Below are 22,060 nucleotides of genomic sequence, written 5' to 3' on the forward strand. Positions count from 1 at the left end.
GGGCTTTTTGATGGCTGTAATGTAAGTGACAATGGATCATTTACCTCAGATCTTGAAAAGAAGTTAAAGCAAAATAGAATTGGTCAAACTTTGGTTAACCAACTAATTTCTGTACCGATTGATCACCAAACTAAATTAAGAACCAAACTGACTTTTGGTTTGAGTCAGAGTAATGTAAATGTTTGAAAACAATTAACCGAACTGTCTTATCACTTTGTTTTATGCGAGTGTTTAAATGCTGCGTTTATTGGGTAATCCTTCAATCTGTCAAACCCCTCTCCGCATTTGCACCTACTCAAACACCTTCTCTCTGTCTCCTTTTGACTTGCTGCCTGTTTAAAGTCCTCCTCCTAACCCTGCTGAGAGAAACACCTGTTTTTTTAGTAAAGACACTACAGTTTATTGTCATCAATGCACAGGAAATCCCCCGGCTTGTCACCTGTCCCGCGTTGATAATCTTATCGCTAAAACCACACAGCAGTGTAAAAGCATCAATAAAACCTACAAATCATTAATCGCCTGCCTGGAAGGGCCATTTCTTCATAAGAGCTCTCATTCTCACTTGACTTGTGTACACACACACACACACGCTCGCACTCGCTTTCTCTCGAGGGTCCGCCCCTCAGCAGTTCACACACTTTCACTTTGACAGTTGGGCTTGCGAAGCGCCAGCTGAATCAGGAAGTGTGCGTGTGAGGTAGGGACAGACGGCACGAGGTGAATGTGACAAGAAGGCCAGCAGGTACGGTTTCTCTCTGCTTGCTGTGAGAGCGTAACGATTGAGAGGAAAACGAGACCCTTACAAAAACTGGAAAGAGAAACAAATACGGAGCGGTTTCTGCGTGCTGTCGCGCTGCTTCTGCTGGTTACGCTGCAGACACTTTGATTTATGGTAGGTTTGAAACCGTTTTTGTAAGTAAGCATGTTTTAAAGGACTACTACTGTGTCTGTATGTGCTTGTCTTTGTGTCTCACCCGTTGAAAACACTCATGCTTTCTTCGTATGCAGAAGTATAGTAGTGTGCAAATGACGCCGTAACTGTTTCTGTGAGTGCATTGGTGTCAGGTTAAGCGTGTAATCTGTTTCTATACTGGCATCAGAGTGGCTGCGTGACCTTGACACAGTTTCTGTGTGGAAAGAAAATTGCTGTTATGTTTGTATATGCAATTATTAATCTGTCCGGATTGGTCCATCTTTCTATTTGAGTTTTTTTTTCTTGCCAATAAAACTTGGCATTGAAGGTTCTTTTGCAGCCAGTTTTATATCCAAAACACTGCTGCCATTTCTGGGTTTACTCTAAATCTTCTTTCATTTCGTTCGCTTCTAATAACACGTAAAAACAAGGGCCCTTTTTTTTTTTTTTTTTTTTGGCATGTTTGTGTGGTCCAGATAGGGTTTGGGGTTTGTGACCGACTTTATTGTAAGATTCCAGAGGAGTGTGATCCTATTATTTCACTTTCTACAAGCCGCGTCCCGCCAGCTGAGGGCATGACCGTACACACACACACACAGACAAACACACACATGTGTACAGATAGCAGGTCATTACTGAGGTCTTTGGTGTTGTGTGTCATGCTAAAATATGCAATGACTGATGCAAACCCAACCAACCGTTGATTCGTTGGTGAATAAACTTCTCCTTGAAACCCAGCAAGCTTTGTTAATCTTCCATCTTCGTTTCCCCTTTGTTTAACTGCTGTCAAACCTGTTTTTTGTTTTTTTTTGTATGCTTAAAACACGCCTTGTTAATCTTGTTCCTCATTCTGGTCTCTTTTTTTTTTTTCCTGTGTGTTTGTGTGTATGGAGTAGACCAGAATCTGTGGAGGCGAGCTCTGTGGTAGTTGAGAAGTCCAGCTACCCTCACCAGATTTACAGCAGCGGCTCCCACCACTCCCACGGCTACATCGGTCTGCCTTACGCCGTGAGTATTGTCCCCCAGCACAACACACCACACACCTTCCTGCTCTCACATCGATGGCCTGCTCATCTGCATTCGGTGATGTCTGATCACGCATTCACTTCTATTGGTTCTACTGCAGGACCACAATTATGGGGCTCGACCCCCACCCACCCCGCCGGCGTCCCCGCCTCCCTCGGTGCTGATCCGGCCGGGCGAGAGCTTGTTTGTGTCCGGGGGCCGGCCAGGCGAGAACTTGTTTGTGCCTGGCGGCCAGGACGAGGCGTCACGCGGCACCACGCTCAGCACCTCAGAAGACAGCAGCTACGGCGCTGACATCACACGCTGCATTTGCGGCTTCACCCATGACGATGGCTACATGATCTGCTGCGACAAGTGCAGGTGGGACCACACACACACTGATGCCGATTTGACATGTTCAGACCATGTCCACATATGAACCTGCAGCATTCTTCATGTCTGTGTGTCAAAACCTGCTTGCCTGTCTTAAGCTGTCTGAAAGGCTTTATTGATGTGGAGCTAGTTCTTGAGACGAGGCCTGGTTTAAAGAATCATGTAGGGTGAACTACAACCGGTGGGTTATAGACGGAGTCCGATATTAAGATGGCAAAGATGCCACAAAGAGTGACAAAGGTGTCCCAGATATTTTAAATGTTGGGTAGATGTAACGAATCTATGTAATTATCCCCCGGTTTCACAGACGAGGTTTAAGCCTTGTTCCAGATTAAAATCTAAGTCTGAGCTGTTTCAACTGGAAGAAACTTGCTCAAATATATCGTTGCATTGATTTTGTCTCAAAATGCACACCGGCAATGTTTTTCCTAAGGCATGTTTATAAAAATGACTTAAATGTCCTAATTGAACTATGACCTAGTCTAAGCCCTGTCTGTGAAACCAGGCCTAAATGTTTTCTAATGTAGTATTGCTATTTCAAAAACAATTTTCTGGGTAGTAGAGATCGGTCATCTGTCAAAATTTGTCTAAAAGGGCATAGATGCCCCTTAGATATGCTCTTAGATGTAGTGAAAAAATATTCATGGTATATGTGTTTTTCATATTTCAATAAAAAGTAGCACGGACACATTCAATTCACCAAAATAAATGTTTCTTAAGAACCAAAGCAGCATTAGAGTGATTCCTGAAGGATCATGTAACAGTGTAGACTTGAGCAATGGTTGCTGGAAATTCAGCTTTAAATCACAGGAATAAATGACATCCTAAAATGCATTAAACTAGAAAACTGTTATTTTAAATAGTAATCAAATTCCACATTGTATTGTTTTTACTATATTTTTGATCAAATAATTGCAACCTTGGTGAGCATTCTTACCAAAAACTCTTACCAATTCCAAACTATAAACAGTAGTGTGTGTACTATTAATGTATTAAGTTTTTGCTAAATATAATTTTAGATGTAGTACTGTTCTTTTCTAGATTAGTTCTGAGCTATGTTATCTAACATATTTACCAGCCCTTATTTTAAATGCATTTCATTAAAGATAACAGTGGTTTAATATTTAGTACATTATTTACAGATACTTTGCATGTAAATGTTGATGTCATTTCATGGCTAATATCAATAATTGTTCAGCGATCATAGTATTTGACATAATTGGATGTGAAGCTGTGTGTTTTGACACAGAAAATAAATTCAGGCACAAATAATAGCATAATTGAAATGATTTAAAACATGTCTCTGTGCATTAGTGTGTGGCAGCACATAGACTGCATGGGGATCGACCGGCAGCACATTCCCGAGACCTACCTGTGTGAACGCTGTCAGCCGCGCACCCTGGACCGAGAGCACGCCATCCTGCTGCAAACCAGGAAGAGAGAGAACATGTCTGGTGAGTTTCTTTCATGCATGCACACAAACAAACACACCTATAGACACGTTCAGCCTCTCCCACAGAAACAATGCCGCTACTGCGTTTTCCCACAGTTCAGCTTTAGAGTCTGAAGCCTTTACGCTACACAGGATCACATGAGCTTTTGTTTAACATGACATATACATCTGACCCTCCTGAAATCTATACGGGCAATTCTATAAGAAGCTCTCCGTGTAGTGTTGTCAGTAGCTGCTAGAGATTTCTTCAGATTGAAAATATCTACTGCCACCTGCTGGAAAATGCTTGGGCTTTACAACTGCAGCTTGATTCAATGCCAAAGTGCACTTTGAGGAAAGTAGTGTCTGTTTAAACTGCAGTGACCTTATATTTATGGTTGAGGGTTGAATGTCAGTTGTACTATAATGGTTTAGGGGGTGAATTCAATAAACAAGCTCATGTACCGTGTGTTTTGTTGTAGATGGGGACACCAGTGCTACAGAAAGCGGAGATGAGGTTCCACTAGACTTGTACACAGCGTTTCAACACACCCCCACCAGCATCACACTCACCACAGCACGTCTCGGGAACAAGCAGGCGGATAAGAAACGAAAGAAGAGTGGAGAAAAGGAGCCCTCGGCTACAACCAGGGCCAAGAAGGTCTGAATCACACAACAGCCGAATGTAAACATGACGTCAAAATTTTAGTTTTGTGGAAACCGTAATTGCTTCTGTAGTCTGTTGTCTATTTTGATATTATATATGTAAATATCCCATTTTATGGAACCAAACTCAATTACTCCACCTGCTTTGAAACATGCAAGTCTGATTCCTGCTTGTGTTTGTTTTTCAGTCATTCCGTGAAGGCTCTAGAAAATCGTCTAGAGTAAAGGTGGGCATTCTGGAGCGATCCAAATCCTCCCCCCAAATGACTATTTAATGTGCGTTACTCATGCTTAGACTGCTTGTTTACCATTTTGTGCGTCTTGTGACCTCAGGGCTCAGCTCCCGAGTGTGAGCCGACAGATCCTCCCTCTCTCTGGGAGAATAAGATGAAGTCGTGGATGGAGCGCTATGAGGAAGCCAGCAGTAATCAGTACAGTGAAGAAGTGCGGATACTGCTGAGAGTAAAGGAAGCCAGAGATGGCAAAACGCTGGCCTACAATACACACACCGCAGCCTTCAAACCACCTGTGGAGGTATTAAATACTAAATATTCCACCACAGTATTGGTCTGCGTTTCTGGTGTGCCGTTTGTGGCTTTGTACGACATGCTCATCGTGACTTTTTCCTCCCAGAGTTACGTACAGAAGAACAAGCGCATTCTTAAGGCTGTCCGGGATTTGGCTGTCGATTCGCTCATCATCGAGTACAGGGGGAAGGTCATGCTACAACAGCAATTTGAGGCCAATGGTTACTTCTTTAAGAGGTACTTGAAAGGAAACTTTGAGCATTAGTTTTGCTTCTGCATTTTTGTTTATATGAATTTTTATTTTATTTTTTGCAGGCCGTACCCTTTTGTATTGTTCTACTCGAAGTTTGACGGGTTGGAAATGTGTGTGGACGCACGTAGTTTTGGCAACGAGGCCCGATTCATTCGTCGCTCATGCACCCCCAACGCTGAGGTGCGCCACGTAATCGAGGACGGCATGCTGCATTTATACATTTACTCTCTGAGGTCCATCCCCAAGGGCAGTGAAATCACCATCGGCTTTGATTATGACTACGGCAGCTGGTAAGAACACGCACTACTGGATGTAATGACTCTTCTTTTTGACATTTTTTATTCTGGTTGCCACCAAACCATCATATAATTGTTTAATATAGACTGTTTGCACTCTTCTCACTACTTCTCCTGTTTCTCATCTTGTTTGCTAGTAAATATAAGGTGGACTGTGCGTGTGTGAAAGGCAATCCGGAATGCCCCGTGCTCAAGCATAACTTGGAACCCACAGAGAATCTGGGCTCTAGCACACGACGGCGCGGCCGCAAGGACAAAGAACCGTCGCGGGACGAGAGCGGCCAGAACCAGAACCTCACCATGGACTGTGATGGGCCTAAGGGGAAATCACTAAATGACCCCAAACAGAGAAAACTCTCTCCACTCCGGCTCTCCATATCTAACAATCAGGTATGAAAGACACGCACAGTGCTGTTAGTGAAATCAGCCTCATATTTACCCACACAAGTACTATTTTGTCCCACAAAATGAAAACACGCCCGTCTTCATCCGTGAAAGGTAGTTAAATGCTTAATCTGATAATCTAGCATTTTTTTAATGTATATGGGTTGGCTGAGAGTCTGGGTAAGGAGGTCCCTTCATCTATAAAGGTCAAAAAAAAAAAGCTTGTTTGCATGTAAATATTATCCATCTGTATTAATCTGTGCATGAGTCTTTATTTCGTTGGATCGTTTTAATCATTCTAATTATCTGTTTACTCATCCACATCTCCTTCCTGGCCCTAATTGCAGTGTCTGTTTACCAGAAAACACTTTTCCGCATTATTTTGCTCGTATGTTCCTGTATTTCAGTGGTGGCAGAATACTAAATCTTGCTTGTTTGGCACACTGTGAAAGTTTTCAAGAACCTGCCCTAGTAACTCCCTGCCATGCTGGTACCATATATACATCAGGACGTCCCAGGAAGAGTTGTCAGTTCTGGCACAGTTAGAACAGAGGAGATGCCCTCCGATCCGTTTAGTAGTTGCATTGATGCACAGATTCTCATAAGTACACATCTGGTCTGTCCTGACCCAAAATCTCGGCCACATTTGGCGCGAATCGAAACTTCCCGCACTTTCTCTCCCTCTCTAATGCTCCTCTCCTGGTTTGCAGCCAGGCGATGATAAAGGCCCTCTCCCCCTCTTGCAGGATCCTGAGTTAATAGAGGATCTAGAAGAGAAAACCTCTGTTAGCAATGAAGTAGAGATGGAGTCAGAGGAGCAGAGTGCAGAAAGGAGGAGGAAGATGGTAAGTGCTTCCAGGGGAAAACGACCACTATGGCAATCACAGTCGCCAATGGAAAACGCTGTCGCCCCTCCACCCCCCCTGTCTTTTTCCCCTCCTGGTGTGTGTGGTGATTTGGGCAGCTCCCAGAATACTCCACCATTCCTTTAACCCCCCCCCCCCCTCCTCTACACCTCCCGCTAATTTTGCTCCCGCCGCCACCGCTTCTCTGTTCCTGTCGCTGTGTAGTTTAACCTCCTGAAGGGTAGCGCGAGGGCACTCATCCTTGTTGCTTTGTCTTTCTTGTTCACACTTCATCTTTTATGGAGCCTCTTTGGTTCTCCACGCTAGAATGTAAAGAGCTGGACTTTGGTTTCATCTGCAGTCGTTTCTCTCTTCTGTCATGACTAAATTTCAAGACCATGTTAGTAGTGAGAAATGGAAGAACCTACTGTAGTAGTACTACACAGTGTAATTTAACCAGGAACACAATGTGGTGGTATTCTACTGTATATATGGTTCTCAGTTCCATTCTGGAGCAAATTTATGACCATTCATGTCCAATCAGCCATCTGTTCAACACTGCTGCCAACCAAAACTGAACACAAATTGGCTTCTTTTTGCATTAAAGATATGCGAGTCAAACTCTTGAATAATAAAAAAAAGGCCATGTAAAGTTGCAAAGATCCTCTCTTAGAATTGTTTTGAATAATGAAACTTGATTGTGACCCTAGTGATGCATGGACCAGCAGGCATGGAGCTTGCTGTCTGGTTGTATAATAGCTTTGGCTATTGGTTACATAGTAGCGGAAGATCAACCTTAGAGAGTGTAGTAACTCTCTCACTAAACATGTACATTTTTTATGTGAATGTTTTGTTGTGGCTATTACTGTGTGTGTGGTCCTTTCTTTTTGTTTGCTTGTCATGACTGGTTAAAGGCAGAAGGAAAAATGTTGGGAAAAACAGGCTTTGAACCCATAACACTACCAAAACTTTCATCAATTGGGAAGTTGGCAGCAACTGCTGAAATGTTCAGGAAAAAAATATAACTCCCAACCAATCTTGAAATGTCTTACCATTAACAAAGCAAAACAAACTAATAGTTGTAAAAAAAAAATATTTTATCTGAATAAATTAATAGCAAGGTACCAGACTCTGGTACATTATTAGTGGAAATTCCCCAAGCATTCCTCTCATTTTCTCTGCTGCAACAGGACACAGGCAATTCTGATTTCCCATCAATCTTATTTGAGTTCTCTAACACCCCTCTTCCACCATAATGGTACTGGTGCTTGGTCTGAGGATTTGAGAACCTCTTCTGGAACTAGCCTGTCAACAGACTACATTACAACATGCTCTTAAACAAGTTTTTTTTTTATACCCCCGTTTGTAAAATTGCAGACTTTGGACTTTTTGACCGTGAGTTTGCAATTCAAATGGAAAGTCTTAGTTATCACAAACAACTAGAAAAATCCTGAAATAATTAAGGAAATTCAAAAAAATTAATTTTTTCAGATGTACTGGCAAAATGGGCTTGAGTAGCTCAGTAGAATGCATATTTGCAGCGGACACTTCCCCCACACACCACATTTTGACATCAGTTAAGTTAAGAATGTTATGTGGTGAAGAAATTATCTTGCCCGCCTGTTTCAGACATTAATGATTTGTTCAAAACGATTGTTCCCAGCCCAGAACCAGCACCTTTTGGTAAAAGAGGGGTATGTCCATTAATCACACGGTAGGCCCATAATAAAGCTCTGAACCCCAACCACACTACCCAGACAACAAGGACTAGGCTGATACATATGAATGTGTGCATGGGGGTGTGAGCAAACTAGAGGCCTGTGTATGTTTGAACCCTGATGGCTGTCTCTTTCGGCACCATTCAGGGCGGCCCGGCAGAGGAGTCCCATCGTCACGACGCAGGGGCTTCCTGCTGCAGAGCTCTGAGAAACAAGGAGGTAAACCTACCCCATCATATCATGAACGACTCCCAACCCACCCCCTGCCTGTTACTGTACAGGAGTACCCACACACTAACCCCACTGTCCTGTGCTCACTGACCCCATGCTGAGACTGAAGTCCAGGCATGCAACCCTCAGTCGCTCAACATGGCCCACCTCAAGACACCCTTATGTGGTATTTGTTGCAGTTCTTTTTGGTAGGACAAGAGAGATTACAGAAGCTCTCACGCACACACACGCCGCCTCTCACACCTTGGGGGTGGGGGGGGTCTTATGTTTCCTTTTGACTAAAACAGAAGTGTCCCATTTCTCACTTTTCCCGCCTTTGCTGCTGGCTATGGCCTGCTGATTGTAGCTAGCTGGGATCCCGACTGTCAGCCAGAAGATAGACTCAACCTTTCTCTGTTGTCTTCTTTCCTTCTGTCTTTCTTTTGCATCATTCACATAGACACGCGAAGAGAGGAAGATGGAGGCCATTCTGCAGGCATTTGCTCGAATGGAGAAAAGAGAAAAGCGGAGGGAGCAAGCGTTAGAAAGGATCGGCACCAAAGGGGAAGTTGGTGGACGCAGCGAGATTAAGGAAGAGCCTCCTTCTACACCAGAGGCCGAATCTCCTGCCATATTACAGGTACATAACCTTCAGTTATGAGCAAACATCAGTAAATCAGTATTGATTTAAGTACTGATTCTGACTCGATTTGACGTTTAAGTTGTAGACGAAAGTTACTTTTGGTCATATATGTTATATGTTGTAATAAAATGTTGCATTCATTTATTTGATCAGAAACACAATAAACAATGTAATCTAGTGAGAGTTCCGAAGAACGGCATTGATTTTGAAATAGAAAGCTTTTGTAAGATTATAGATGTTTTTACTGTCAAAATAAATACATTTGTATAAATAAAAAAATGAAAGCTGACCCAAACTTTTGAAAAGTCATGCTTGTAGTTAATATATATTTCTTTTTTTAATTGTTTGGACCTTTAGCCCATGATAGAGGTAGTGAAGGAGGAGCCTTGTCTGAAGCCCGCAAAAGTGAGCCGTAACAAACAGAGGAAAAGTTTCTCGCGGAACCGCACACACATAGGACAGCAGAGGCGGCGAGCGCGAACGGTCAGCACCTGCTCTGACTTGCAACCCAGTTCCCCTGGTGATGCTTTAGAGCCCTTAACAACAGAGACTCAAGATGGAGAGACACCCTCGGCCCCTGAGGCTGACGCTCCACCGTCACATGACCCTGACACCAGCCCACCCCACAGCAGCTCACCTGCCCCGCCTTGCCGCAGTGGACACAAGTACCCCAAAACTAAAAAGGTAGAATTCCTCACCCATGGCTTCCATAAAATGCATTTCACAGCAGTTTGTTGTGCATTTCATCACTCGGATATTCTCTTTCCCAACAGCACTTAGTGAGCGAGTGGATCGTTGTTGACAAACAGGAACGGGTTGCTTCTCGGACTCCGGAGCCTCCCCCTGAGAGGCCGTTGCGGATCAGTAGTGATCCTGAGGTCCTTGCCACACAGCTGAACTCTTTACCAGGCATGGCCTGCAGTTCACACGTCTACAGCACGCCTAAACACTACGTCCGCTTCTCCTCTCCTTTTCTGGCCAACCGTAGCCCCAGCACACTGGGAGTGCCCACGGGGCGGCGGCGCTCAAGAGAAATGCCCGAAACGTCACCTACCACTGGTTCCTGCAAGAAGGTAAAATTGCTGCATTATTCAGAGATGTCAGCCAGCATTATTGACTTTTGACTCTCTCTCTCTCTCTCTCTCTCTGATAAAATGGTTGTTCTGGTGGATTATACTACATTTGAGGGGGCTACGTTTGAACTCGGACCCACTTTAATATTCACTTTCAAGTGTTCAAATTCAGGCTAGTAAGTTTCTGGTCTAACTCCATATGTTTTGTGCAGCGCTGGCTGAAGCAAGCTTTAGAAGAGGAGGGCTCCACCAGCCCAGGTGGAGGGCGGCCTTCTCTGCTGATGCCTAGTGAGAGCCCTCTCAGCCCCTCTATAAACGGCGAGTCTTACAGCCCTTTACCTCTCAACGGCAGTTGCTCACTTCCAGGTGGGTCAGCAGTCCATCTCTTGCTGCAAATTAACAACTTAAAGCTTCTCTAAAGCAGTTCTTGGTCTTACTTGGTTCATGTGCTTGCAGAGTTGCCTACCCCGTTGAAGAAAAGGCGCTTATGTTCACTCGATCCCTGTATGTCGGAGACTTCCACCCCGTATGGGTCTCCTTGTGCCACCCCAACCCGAACGGAGTCAACAGAAGCACCAGGCACGCCCCTGCTGCTTGCAACGCCTCCTCGACCTCGACCAGAGGAACCCAGTACTGAGCCCTCAACACCCTTGCAGATTCCCAACCACCCTCTGCCACAAGAGGTGTGTGTGTATATATAATTTAAGTCAAACTTTAAATACTCTTAAAGGATTCTTAAACATTTAAAACCGAATCCAGTAATCTTGAGTGAAATCTAGTGGAAATGTTTTGCCCAATATAAAATGAAAGTTGTCTCCAAACTGTGAAAACAACTATATAGTTCTTACAAATAAGGGCACTAACACTTTTGCTATTGGGCAGGCGTGGACTGTTATCACCTGTGGTGGTGATCTTGAAATGATTGTTCAGTTCTGTGCCGTTGAGTTGAAGCTTTATTTTACTAAAAGGTAACAAAATGATCATGAAATATCTTTGTAAATTCACAGAGTGAGTCGTCTATGGACAGTTCTCCAGATGGTAGCCGACGGCCCAGTGCACAAGACGTGAGTTCACTACTTAAATACCCTGTACATGCTACAGAGGTGTTCTGCTGCATTTTTCATGACCACATCTTGTTTGTTTGTCAGGTTGAACGACCCCCTTCGCTGTTGGCATCTCCCAGCTTGAAAAATGCTGGCTCTGATACGGCTCCACTGGAATCTACAAAATCTATGGGGCCTCTGAGTCCTCAGCCCTCCCTTGCTGAGCCCCAGGATGCCGCAGTAGACGAAGGCATGGAGGTTGACGTTGGTGGTTCAGAAGCTGCCTCAGCACCCGAGACCCCAGCCTCCTCCTACCCTCCCTGGATGAAGAGTCCAGACCGTGGCGGCCTCTCGTTTTCCACAGTGAACTCTAATCTGAGAGATCTTACCCCTTCTCACACCTTGGAGATGGGGGCATACAGGCCGGATTCAAGCTCCGCTGGCCCCTTCAGTGAGGCGGCGCCCTTCTATTCCTGTAATGAGGAGAGCAGCAGTGTGACCCTTACTCGCTCACTGAGTGGTGATGGCACAGGGGATGGAGGTGCTGCAAAGAACTCGCAGAAGAAAAAGGTCTGTTAAAGCATCTATCAAACTGAACTAAAGTGTTGGCTGGAATAAATGTATCAAAAAAATCATGTATGCCATTTATTCAATGTTGTTAATTGACTGTACGTGACTTGTTTTTTGTTGTTAGGTGTCTCTCCTGGAGTACAGGAAACGTCAGCGTGAGGCACAGCGAAGTGGCTCCAAGGGAGAGTGTAGCTCCCCTGTTTCCACTGCACCACCAGTAGATGTGTTCTCTGTCGCTGTGGAAGTGGCCCCTGAGCCACCTGTTCCTGTAGCAACACCAACCCCCAGGACTCCTCAGCACACCGAGGAGCCAGACACCCCACCTCAGGGGGAAAGAGATGGAGAAGGGCAGTGGTATGTCCCTACAATATATTCCCTTCCATGAGAATAAAGTAAAGTACTCACGCTTTAATAAACACCATTTCAATATAAATTTGTTCAGAATAAAACTCTCAACCCATTTGTGGAGATATCTTGGACAGATTGATGACCATTTGGGCCAACTGAGTTTTGCAAATTATGAATGAAAAATAATATTTAAGCATATATACTATATAATAATTCTCTTTTAATGTACAGGACATCTTCAACGTCAGTAGAGCAGGCCAGGGAGCGAAGCTACCACAGGGCCTTGTTGTTGAGTGACCATCGCAAGGATGCAGGTAAAAACAATCCTGGAAACATTTGTTGAATTTTGCATTGCGATTTCCATGTTTTTTTTTGTGTGATAATTGTTTAAACCTGTGAAGTGGTACCTAAAACATACAAATAAGTTTTTTTTTTTGTTTTTTTTTTTTTTTAAGTTCATCCAATAATCCCAGGGGTGGGCCCTCCTGCAGAGTTTAGCTCCGACCATAATTAAACATTAAAACGGGTAATCAAGGTCTTCAGGATCACTAGAAACTTCTAGGCAGGTGTGCTGGAGCAGTAGGTTGGAGCTAAACTTTGTAAGAAGGTTAGCCCAAACTGGAGAAATCATGGAAATGCATTGATCAGAACGTGGGAACCTTGGTTAGATCTTTTAATCTTAATATTAAAATATCTGCTTTGTCTCGTTTTCAGACAGTGGAGAGTCAGAGGGTGGCGACTCCCAGGTGAAGGAATGTCCTTCTCCCAAGAGCTGCAAGAGCCCCTCGACACATGCAGTAAGAGAACCTTCCCTCAATGTAATATTCTCTCTAGGCAGCATTAGCTTTCTTAGCCGGCAAGTTTGTTATCATAAACCATGTTTCTTGCCATTTACAGCCTTGTTCTCCAGCACCCCAGACTGTGTCTCGACCATCCAAAGAGGAAGATGGTGAAGCGCAGCCTCGTGGTCCTTCTCAGCCTCAGGCACTGTCCGTCCAGCAGTCCAGCAACAAGACTTCGAGCTCCAAACCAGCCCCTCTGACACCCACCAAGCTCCACTGTGGGCCATCCGGTGCCTCGCAGAGTCACTACGCTGGACCTTCACTCATGCACTCACCCAAAGCGCAACCCCAAGGGTCACCTTACCGCGGGCAGCGAGCCTTTTTGACAGCTCAGCCGCAGAACCAGCCTCAACCCCAGTCTACGTCTGGCCCGGCTACTTTCCCTCAGTATAACCCCCAAAATGCCCCACCACCACCTCCGCCTCCACCCCCAGCTCCACCCACCTCTGCTTCCTATTTCCCCGCTCAGCCTACCCCTGCTGCTGCGCCGTTTCCTACGTTCAAGCCTAGCGTGGCGTCACCCTTTCCTCCCGGTTCCCAACCTCTTCTACAGACCCATCATGCACTGCATTACCAAAGCAGTGCCGCCCCTCCCCCGCCGCCGCCTCCACCTCCTCCTCCCCACCCACAACCAGGTCCCACCTTGCTCCATGTCAGTCTGCAATCTCCTTCGATGCAGCAGCATCAACTTCTGCTGAGCTCTGCGCCCCCGCCACCCCCTCCACCTCCTCAGGGACAGAGTTCCCAGCAGCCAACACCTAATAGTGGCACTCTTTTGTCAATCAAGCAAGGACCACACCCACCCATTCCGCCCCCTCCCCCTGCTCCCTCTAGTACTGCTTCACACCCGTTCCAGAACATCGGTGGCTTTCAAACCACTCTGCTTCACCAGTCTACACCAGCCAACCCCTCAGTAACCCCTTCCACTTATCAACAAACTGTATTACCCCCTCCTCCACCACCACCTCCCCAACAAACTCCTCCCACACAGACCCCACCCAATCCGAGCGTCTCACAGATTGCCGGTGGTAACCGAGGACCTACATCTTCGTCCGCCCCCTTTCACAGTACCGGCTACATGGGCACAGGATGGCACTGACCACACCCACTTAATTCCTGCCCCCTAGACAAACTTTTCTCAGAGAGGGGCGGAGCTACATTGTGTAACATAGGCAACACAACACCACTGTAAATATTTTCTGTGTACCTTTTCACAAAGGCTAATGGAAACCAGTGGGTGAAAAGGGTACATTTTAAAAAGAAAAACGAGAAATGTCGAACTGTATCAGTAGACTTTGTGTAAAAGATGATGGTTAATGAACCCTGGTGCTCATCACTTACCCAGAATCCCCCACACCTCTCTCCTTCCCATAACCTTGAACTGCCATCCTGTCTTTTCCAGACATCTTTTTTACTTTGAATGTTTTTATTAATTTTAATAAACATTTCCGGTTTCTCCCGTTAAATCCTTCCTCTTTCCCTCTCAGTGCAGTGCAATGCAATGGGACATTCCAGATTCCTCCTTGCCGTTCCCCGTTCTTCCCGTTTCTCACTGTTTTTTTCACTCATCAGTTATTTGTTTTATCTAGTGGCTCATTATATAGCAAAAAGGTTTTGTATAGAGAAAAAAAAAAATACAGAATTATTATTTTTTTTATTCCTCCATGTAACAAAAATATCTGTGCACCGCTGCAGAAATTCAGAGGAGACCTTTCCGATAGGCCGCTACAACTGCCCCAGGAAGACTGCACTTGTGTGAATGAGCGAGTCTGTGCATGAGTGTCTGTTTATAAACGGAAGGGAGTGTGTATGCTTGCGTGCCGCCCGCATCCGTGTGCATAATTGAAGTGCGCATGAGAGACGGAAAGCAAATACGACGCAGACAGATGCGTGCTGTTCTCTGTGGCAGCTTTTGAACGAGAGGTCCTTGCTGTAGGGGTAAGCGGTTTATTTTTGAATATCAATGGTTATTTGTAGAAAGTGTAATTTAATGTATAGGTGGTTACTCCAGCTTTCTCCAGAAACAGGTGTAAATATTGGCTTCTTTTCTTTTCTATGCTTGTATAATTCGCTCCCATCCCCATTTTGGAATATGGTTGTAAATACAAGCGCTCTTGACAAAAACGCTGAATGTTTCTGTGACTGTAGCACTATTTTAATTTTTTTCCCTCTCTGGTTTATTTTAATTTTTTACTGTTTGTGTGTGAGTGTATGTGTGTGTGAAGGACAGAGGCTCACAGACACAGCACTAGTTGGTTATTTTCATGGTTCATTATAATAAATCACTGTAATGACAGTTTTATACCAACCGAATGGTCTCGTGTTTTACTGGGGGTTTGGGGGTTGATGTTTACTTATATATGAAATTTCTTTCACTGTGAAGGTCTTCTGCTGAAGTGAAGGTTTGAAGAGACCGCCGTTGCCGAGACCTGTCTCAACGTTTCTGTTTGTTGACCACTATTATTGTCATTTTATAAAATATAAACCCAGTTGTTTGTTTCTCATTCGTATCTGATAGATGCTTCAAAGAAACTGTTTTTGCTTAAATCAAACAGAATGAAAGGAAAGAGGTTTTTTGACCAATCGGATTGAAAGAAGAAAGATTAGATGACCAAACAACAACAAGCAAGAGGTTACAATCGACTGGAATGAAGGTAGAAAAGTTATGACGAGGAAATATGAGCATGGGGTGCGTAAATAAAGTTAGCTATAAGCGCCAATGTTTGTATGTATCTTTCATGCCAAGGTTTGCCATGTTGACGACTGAAGCAGCTTTCAGCTCAGTTTACCTAGTGCAGGTCTGGGGTGTCCAGTCCTCCAGGAAGGTCAACATCCAGCAGATTTGGGTTACAACCAACCAACAAACACGCTTGCTCTGTTTCTAGTAATCCAGAAGAGCGTGGGAAGCTGTTTGAGGTGCGTTTAATAAGTATCAGAGCTAAACTCTACAGGATATTGGCCCTCCAAAAGCAAGATTGGACACCGCTGGCCTGTGAAAACAAAAAAAGTAAATAAGATAAATATGCCTGTTGTTTACAACAACGGTAAAAATTAAATATCTCGATTTCAGTTGGTAGAGGTAAAATCTTTATTCATTAATGTGGGTGAATTGTCTTTAATGAACTTTTATAACTAATACATTTGAATGGTGTATTTACATTTTTTTTTTCTACATAGAACATCATCTGACAAGACTGACACCCAATAAATAAAGCGAAACAACATTTTTTCCTTTTCCTTCAGAACTTCATCCAGCGTTGTCCAAGAAGGGAGGGAGTGGCACGAGGTACACTGTGAGGTCATTTCCTGTGGGCTTTTGCTTTTTGAAACCCCATCCTCCAGTTTTTCCCATGATGTTTTTGATTGGCGATCCTAGGCTGTTCGTTTGTCTTGGTGGGACAGAATGATAATACCAAGAGTACGAAACGGTACCAGCTGAGAACATCATAATTATGGCACACATAACTATACAGCACCAACACTGCCGAGAAGTAAATATCGAATTAGAGACAAACAGAAATTCAACATATACACTCAATACATAATACTTAAAACACTCTCCTACTTCTGTATATACTTGGCGTGTGCACATTTACTAATGGCAGAGATGTCTGCCCCTAATTTTGACACTAGTTTTTAAAATGTATTAACAGTGAACTCACAGCTTCTGTTTACATACCACTTTTAAACAATGTTGGATAGTGTTTTGTTGAAATAATTGTACATTTTGAATTCCGATAAATGATCACTTGCGTGTAAATTGGCTCTGTTAAGTGGTAAGGATTTAGTGTACCATTTTGCTCCCCTCTTTTTTTTCTTTTTTTTTTGTCCAGGGGTGGTGGTGACCAATAATAACAGGCCGAAAATGTCTGTGGTGCAGCTCTGTGCCAGAATGTACATCCCACAATTCAAGCCTGTAAACGTTTCCTTCTATATTGAGGAATCCAGTCAAATAGAACAGTGTTTTACAGTAATTCATAAATCCCAAAATATTATCGTAATGCAGGCCTTTAAAGGAGAACGCAATGAAAAATAAATATTATTATTATTATTAATCCAAGTTAAAGTTACTTCTAAACGGTGCATTAGCTGCCCTATCATGTTAGTAACACAGAACACTGTAAATTAAAGTAGGGTGGGGGTTTGTTGAGAAGCAATTCCAGGGAGTGAAGTGAAAAGAAGGGATTTGGAATGAAAAGCATCGAGTTTCCAACTCCATTCACCGTTTGCATCCTTTAACTGCTTTAGTCAGGCTTCCTGCCCTCAGGATGATGGGTAAAGCTGGATTGTGATTTCACATAATGGTTTTCGTTGAACGAGACAGAAACACCTGAAACAGATTTAAGTGATGTTTAAGTAAAAATCCACAGCATTGCACTTGAGAAATGTATACAAGGAAGCTAAACTTGGAGAGATCGTTTCAAAAATTCATAACATCACTATATTTCCAAACAAAATAAGATATTGTTAAGAGTGTTGTTGTCAGTTATGTTTTAAAAAAAACACACATGCATTGGACCATATGACTTTCATTGTATGGACAAAAAGGTGCGTATATACTGACCAACACTCGCTCACCTGAGTGTATCTGGCATCTATGCATTTCCACTCTCTGTTGATGGGAAAAGGAGAAAATTCTATCAAAACTAAAGCAAAAATCACAGCGTAATTCTCAAATGCAGCAGAAATATTTATCAACTACTGAAAGCTGTCACATTTGATAAATACACATTAAATAGACTTTTTTCACACACCATCAGTTGGGATAAACCTAACTAGTAATTTCCACTAGATGGCACTAACACCATCATGTGCAGTCACAAAATATGATATACATTTGGTTTCTGCAGCAGTAAGACGTGAATTGCTCATTCATCATTATACAAATATCATTACTCACCATTTGCAACTCATCAGTAAACCTTAACACACCTATAAGTGACCCTTCATTGCCATTATATAAAATAATAGTTTCATGGTCCAGGTTTCCAGGACTTCCTGAAAGTGGAGTTTGTTCCTTCCATCTACCTTCATTATATGAAGCATTTTATAGTCCATATCCATAAATAGTGTTTTGCTGAAGGTGTTCTGTTCAGCACAGCATGGGTTCCAGTGGATGCTGTGCCTGTGATTAATATGGACTGGCTGACAGCAAGCTGTGTAAACAGTCATTAGAAATTCATGGCTTGGTCCAGAGCCCCAGGCTTCAATTAACCCCAGTCCATGGTAAATTCTACCTTTCTATCTTTTCTTCACTTGCCATTTTCCTCTTCTTCTCGCTCCTTCTCATATCTCATCTATTTTCACAGCCCTATCATCTGATTCTGTCCTTAATGACCATCGCTTTGTCTTCTTTTCTCAAGCTGAGTCTTCTCTCACCTCTGGCTGGCAGGCTCTGTCTAGTAATGAATGAATCGCACCGAATGGCTCAACAGCTGCGCGTTGAAAACTGATGGGTTAGAGCATTTATGGGGAGAAATGGAGAATCAAGTTTGTAGTTCTTTATGTAAGTTACGCATTTTGTGATTACAACTAAATCATATAATGTGCGTCAGAAATGCACAAGATTAGCCAGGCCATCTCTGGATTCTTTCAGAGAAAAGTTTCATTATGCACTTGTTAAACGCTTGTTTGTTTGTTTTTTCTTTTAGTATATCAAAGCATAGTTATAATTAATCTCATGGTACTTTAAAGGGATACTCCAGCCCAAAATGCAGATTTTGTCATTAATCACTTACCCCCATGTCGTTCCAGTCCTGTAAGAATTTAGTTAGTCTTCGGAACACAATTTAAGATATTTTGAATGAAAACCTGGAGGCTTGAGACTGTATCATAGACTGCCATGTACGTTACACTGTCAAGGTCCAGAAAAGTATGAAAGATGTCATCAGAAAAGTTTGTCTGCCATCAGTAATTTAACCGTAACGATATGAAGTAATGAGAATATTTTTTGTACGTGAAGAAAACGAAATTTCGACTTAATTCAACAATTCGTCTCCTCTGTCTCTCCGCGTCACTGTAACGGCATTTTGGAGAATATCTGCTGGACACGCTTCTGTTTCAACAACGCTGCACAGATGCGCTGTTTCCGTTTCAAGTCAAAGTGTAAATACACGTAGAAAACATACTCATGTGTCGTGGCCGAGGCTGACACAGAAGAGCGTACGCAGTTTGCATTCAGCGTATATTCTCCAAAATGGTGATGTGGAGAGACCGAGGAGACGAATTGTTGAATTAAGTTATTTATTTTTTTCTTCATGTATAAAAAGTATTCTTGTTGCTTCATAACTTTACGGTTGAATTACTGATGACAGATGAACTATTCTGACGATTTCTTTCATTCTCTTCTGGACCTTGACAGTGTAACTTACTTGGCAGTCAATGGGACAGTCACACCACGCCTCCCTGTTTTCATCCAAAATATCTTAAATTGTGTTCCAAAGACGAAGACGCTTTTATGGGTGTGAATTGACATGGGGGAAGTGATTAATGACAAAATTTTCTTTTTGGGGTGGAGTAACCCTTTAATTTGGTAAGATTCACAATTTTTTAGTATGCGGATTCCTCTAATTTGAAGCTAATATGTACATTGAGAAGTTTCCCAAAATAATGTTAACTGAAAAATGGTCCAAATATATATACAAATATTTGTCCTATAAAAATAACATTGTCCCTCCCCTTATATCGCTTGCAAATAAATAACAGTAGCAAGTAGCATATTATAAACTTCAACAGCAATAACGCTTAGATTCCACAACCAAATGGTGTTTTCGTCAAAGGTACCGACTCTCAAGTTGTTTTTGTATTTGTATTTTTTGCTCTGCCAAAACTCTTTGTAAACTGTTAACTGTGTATAACATCTTATGGTCCAAAACTCTTTAAAATGATTTATTTGCATAAATTAAGACACATTTTTGAGATATATCTGCAGTCTCCCATGGTAAGACATGACATTTAGACATGACAAGACACAGAATAACAATTCTTCAGACAAAATAAGGTTAATCTTACTGTCTCCCAGCAGCTCCTCGGACATGAGTCCATCCTGCCTGTTGCCCAGCACAAAAGCCAGGAAAGAGAGAATGAGGGCGTCCAGGATGCCCATAATGGCCAGGATGTACGCCCAGCGCACTGAGCATGCTCCAATGGTGTACTTGTCCGTCCCTTCTCCGCACATCCTCTTCACCTCATCAGCATCCCAGCCATCAGGATATATCATACAGCCCAACACCAGACACACACCTAAGAGAGAAAGCAGGCATCGTGAGTCATCCAATTAATAAACGTTCTATGGATTTAATCAACAGCAGAATGCATTTTTGTACTTAAGCGATATGATAGATGGCAGTTTTAAAGCGTAAGCTGGGGAACAAAATCAGCTCCAATGAAAGAATTCATGCTGGTTTCTTTTCTTCTATTTCTTAGATTATAACATGTCTGACAGCTGAGATGAATGAGGAGAGAGGTACCAGTAATCCCGTACGAGCCCCCAATTTATATTCACATACACACACACACACACACACACACAAAAAGCACACACTGTCGAAAGCTGCTATGAGTCATTTTTGTACACAAAACGAAATTGCAAAAGTTTCTGAACAAAATGTGGGTGATTCTTGCCAGTGTAAAACTTGCAGGCACAATGCTGTATGTGGGTGGTGGTTTCACAGTTGCTTGGGTGTTCGGATGGTTGCTTACTGGCCAAAGTTAAAAAATAAAATAAAATAAAAAAACTTTCAGGTCTTCATGATATTCTGATCCCTGGATTTGCTCAAATGCCTACTCCTTAAATGCAAATGTTCAATGCAATTAGTTTTCGTTTATAGCCTGCCATGAATATAAGTCTGTTAACTTATCAACCATTGTTCAGGAAGTCCTACCTAAACTCACTCAAGTGTGCTAAAAAAGCAATTCAATATGTATCCCTTTTCTGAACCACCCATTTCATGTCTTAGAGTTCCACTATTCTGTACTATTCATGTGCCACAGGGCTGGGAGACACTTGTCTATCTACAGTTTGTGACAGCTTAAAAGTTGTATTACCCTTCCGTTACCACATACCTCACAGAACAAGCAATAGATCTGATATTAGCTCATCAGCAGTACCAACTGTGAGCCCTTACATCATCCCTGATGAATTGAGACCGGATGACTGTATCTTCAGGAGTATCAGATCACGGTCATGGTAAATCCTGCAAAACTTTGTGAGGAGAAATGCAAATACTGCATGTGCCAGTTTTGATGCATTGATAGTTTTATGCAGGCACAATCAGTTACACAAGAGGAAGTAATTTATAATGTGACCAGGCCTTCTCTTTGAGTTATCAGACAAATTACCTTGATGCTGCCCTAAAGTCATAAAGGGTTGATCACACGTAAAAGAAGGGCACCACAATGATGTAGTAACCAATAGAAAATTTTTGGGATTTTCTTTGAGACCTGACTTGGAGGTTGGGGGTCCCCTGTTTGAGTCCTGGAGTTTGGTTTCTTGGGGTAACCCCGCAATGGACAGGTTAGTTTAGAGTTTAGCTCTAACACACATTGAAGTTTCTAGTGATACTAAAGACCACGAGGAGCTGGTTTAGAGGTTTTTATTTGAGGCTAAGCTCAAGGAGCAGATTTGGAAACCCCTGGACTATCAAATTCATCCAATCTCAGATATGGTGAAATAAGATCCAGCATTTCTGCAAACCTACATAGGACAATCGTTCTGAAAAAAAAATGATGAATGGAATATATAATATAGTTGATGAAGAGCAAAAAGTTTGATTAATTTAACCTGTTTATATATCTAGGCCTGAGGCAGGGAGAAAATTTGAAAATCATAAAAACATTAAGCCATTTTACACAACACGTCAATTGCATATCTAATTTACATATTTAGCTTTTCTTTTTT

The 22,060-nt window shown here is 42.8% G+C and overlaps 2 protein-coding genes across 17 annotated transcripts in view; one reads left to right on the forward strand and one right to left on the reverse strand.

Annotated features, from left to right (window-relative positions):
• The window catches only part of kmt2e (lysine (K)-specific methyltransferase 2E), a 33,293-nt gene extending 17,824 nt beyond the window's left edge, over positions 1 to 15,469 (forward strand). For 3 of the 16 annotated variants that reach the window (XM_052577102.1, XM_052577095.1, XM_052577091.1), the window contains exons 3-24: positions 1,810 to 1,921; positions 2,040 to 2,299; positions 3,626 to 3,765; positions 4,226 to 4,404; positions 4,598 to 4,636; positions 4,743 to 4,943; positions 5,043 to 5,173; positions 5,252 to 5,479; positions 5,623 to 5,875; positions 6,580 to 6,714; positions 8,580 to 8,651; positions 9,103 to 9,282; positions 9,643 to 9,969; positions 10,059 to 10,358; positions 10,571 to 10,724; positions 10,815 to 11,041; positions 11,366 to 11,422; positions 11,507 to 11,971; positions 12,096 to 12,325; positions 12,551 to 12,633; positions 13,034 to 13,137; positions 13,217 to 15,469. In XM_052577102.1, the coding sequence (XP_052433062.1) occupies positions 1,810 to 1,921; positions 2,040 to 2,299; positions 3,626 to 3,765; positions 4,226 to 4,404; positions 4,598 to 4,636; positions 4,743 to 4,943; positions 5,043 to 5,173; positions 5,252 to 5,479; positions 5,623 to 5,875; positions 6,580 to 6,714; positions 8,580 to 8,651; positions 9,103 to 9,282; positions 9,643 to 9,969; positions 10,059 to 10,358; positions 10,571 to 10,724; positions 10,815 to 11,041; positions 11,366 to 11,422; positions 11,507 to 11,971; positions 12,096 to 12,325; positions 12,551 to 12,633; positions 13,034 to 13,137; positions 13,217 to 14,260 (4,921 nt within the window). In that variant the 3' untranslated portion in view covers positions 14,261 to 15,469. Of the gene's footprint in view, positions 1 to 669; positions 893 to 1,809; positions 1,922 to 2,039; positions 2,300 to 3,625; positions 3,766 to 4,225; positions 4,405 to 4,597; positions 4,637 to 4,742; positions 4,944 to 5,042; positions 5,174 to 5,251; positions 5,480 to 5,622; positions 5,876 to 6,579; positions 6,715 to 8,579; positions 8,652 to 9,102; positions 9,283 to 9,642; positions 9,970 to 10,058; positions 10,359 to 10,570; positions 10,725 to 10,814; positions 11,042 to 11,365; positions 11,423 to 11,506; positions 11,972 to 12,095; positions 12,326 to 12,550; positions 12,634 to 13,033; positions 13,138 to 13,216 lie in introns of those variants that run through there. The other 13 variants (XM_052577133.1, XM_052577124.1, XM_052577188.1 and 10 more) reach the window with 10 other exon arrangements.
• Positions 15,470 to 16,225: 756 nt separating this feature from the next.
• lhfpl3 (LHFPL tetraspan subfamily member 3) overlaps positions 16,226 to 22,060 on the reverse strand; it is a 31,919-nt gene continuing 26,084 nt past the window's right edge. The window contains exons 2-4 of the mRNA XM_052577348.1: positions 20,173 to 20,403; positions 17,740 to 17,773; positions 16,226 to 17,491 (exon numbers count right to left, since the gene is read on the reverse strand). Coding sequence (XP_052433308.1) covers positions 17,757 to 17,773; positions 20,173 to 20,403 — 248 coding nt within the window. The 3' untranslated portion in view covers positions 16,226 to 17,491; positions 17,740 to 17,756. The remainder of the gene's footprint in view (positions 17,492 to 17,739; positions 17,774 to 20,172; positions 20,404 to 22,060) is intronic.

The sequence above is a fragment of the Carassius gibelio genome, chromosome A4, assembly GCF_023724105.1.
Source record: "Carassius gibelio isolate Cgi1373 ecotype wild population from Czech Republic chromosome A4, carGib1.2-hapl.c, whole genome shotgun sequence".
NCBI lineage: Eukaryota > Metazoa > Chordata > Actinopteri > Cypriniformes > Cyprinidae > Carassius > Carassius gibelio.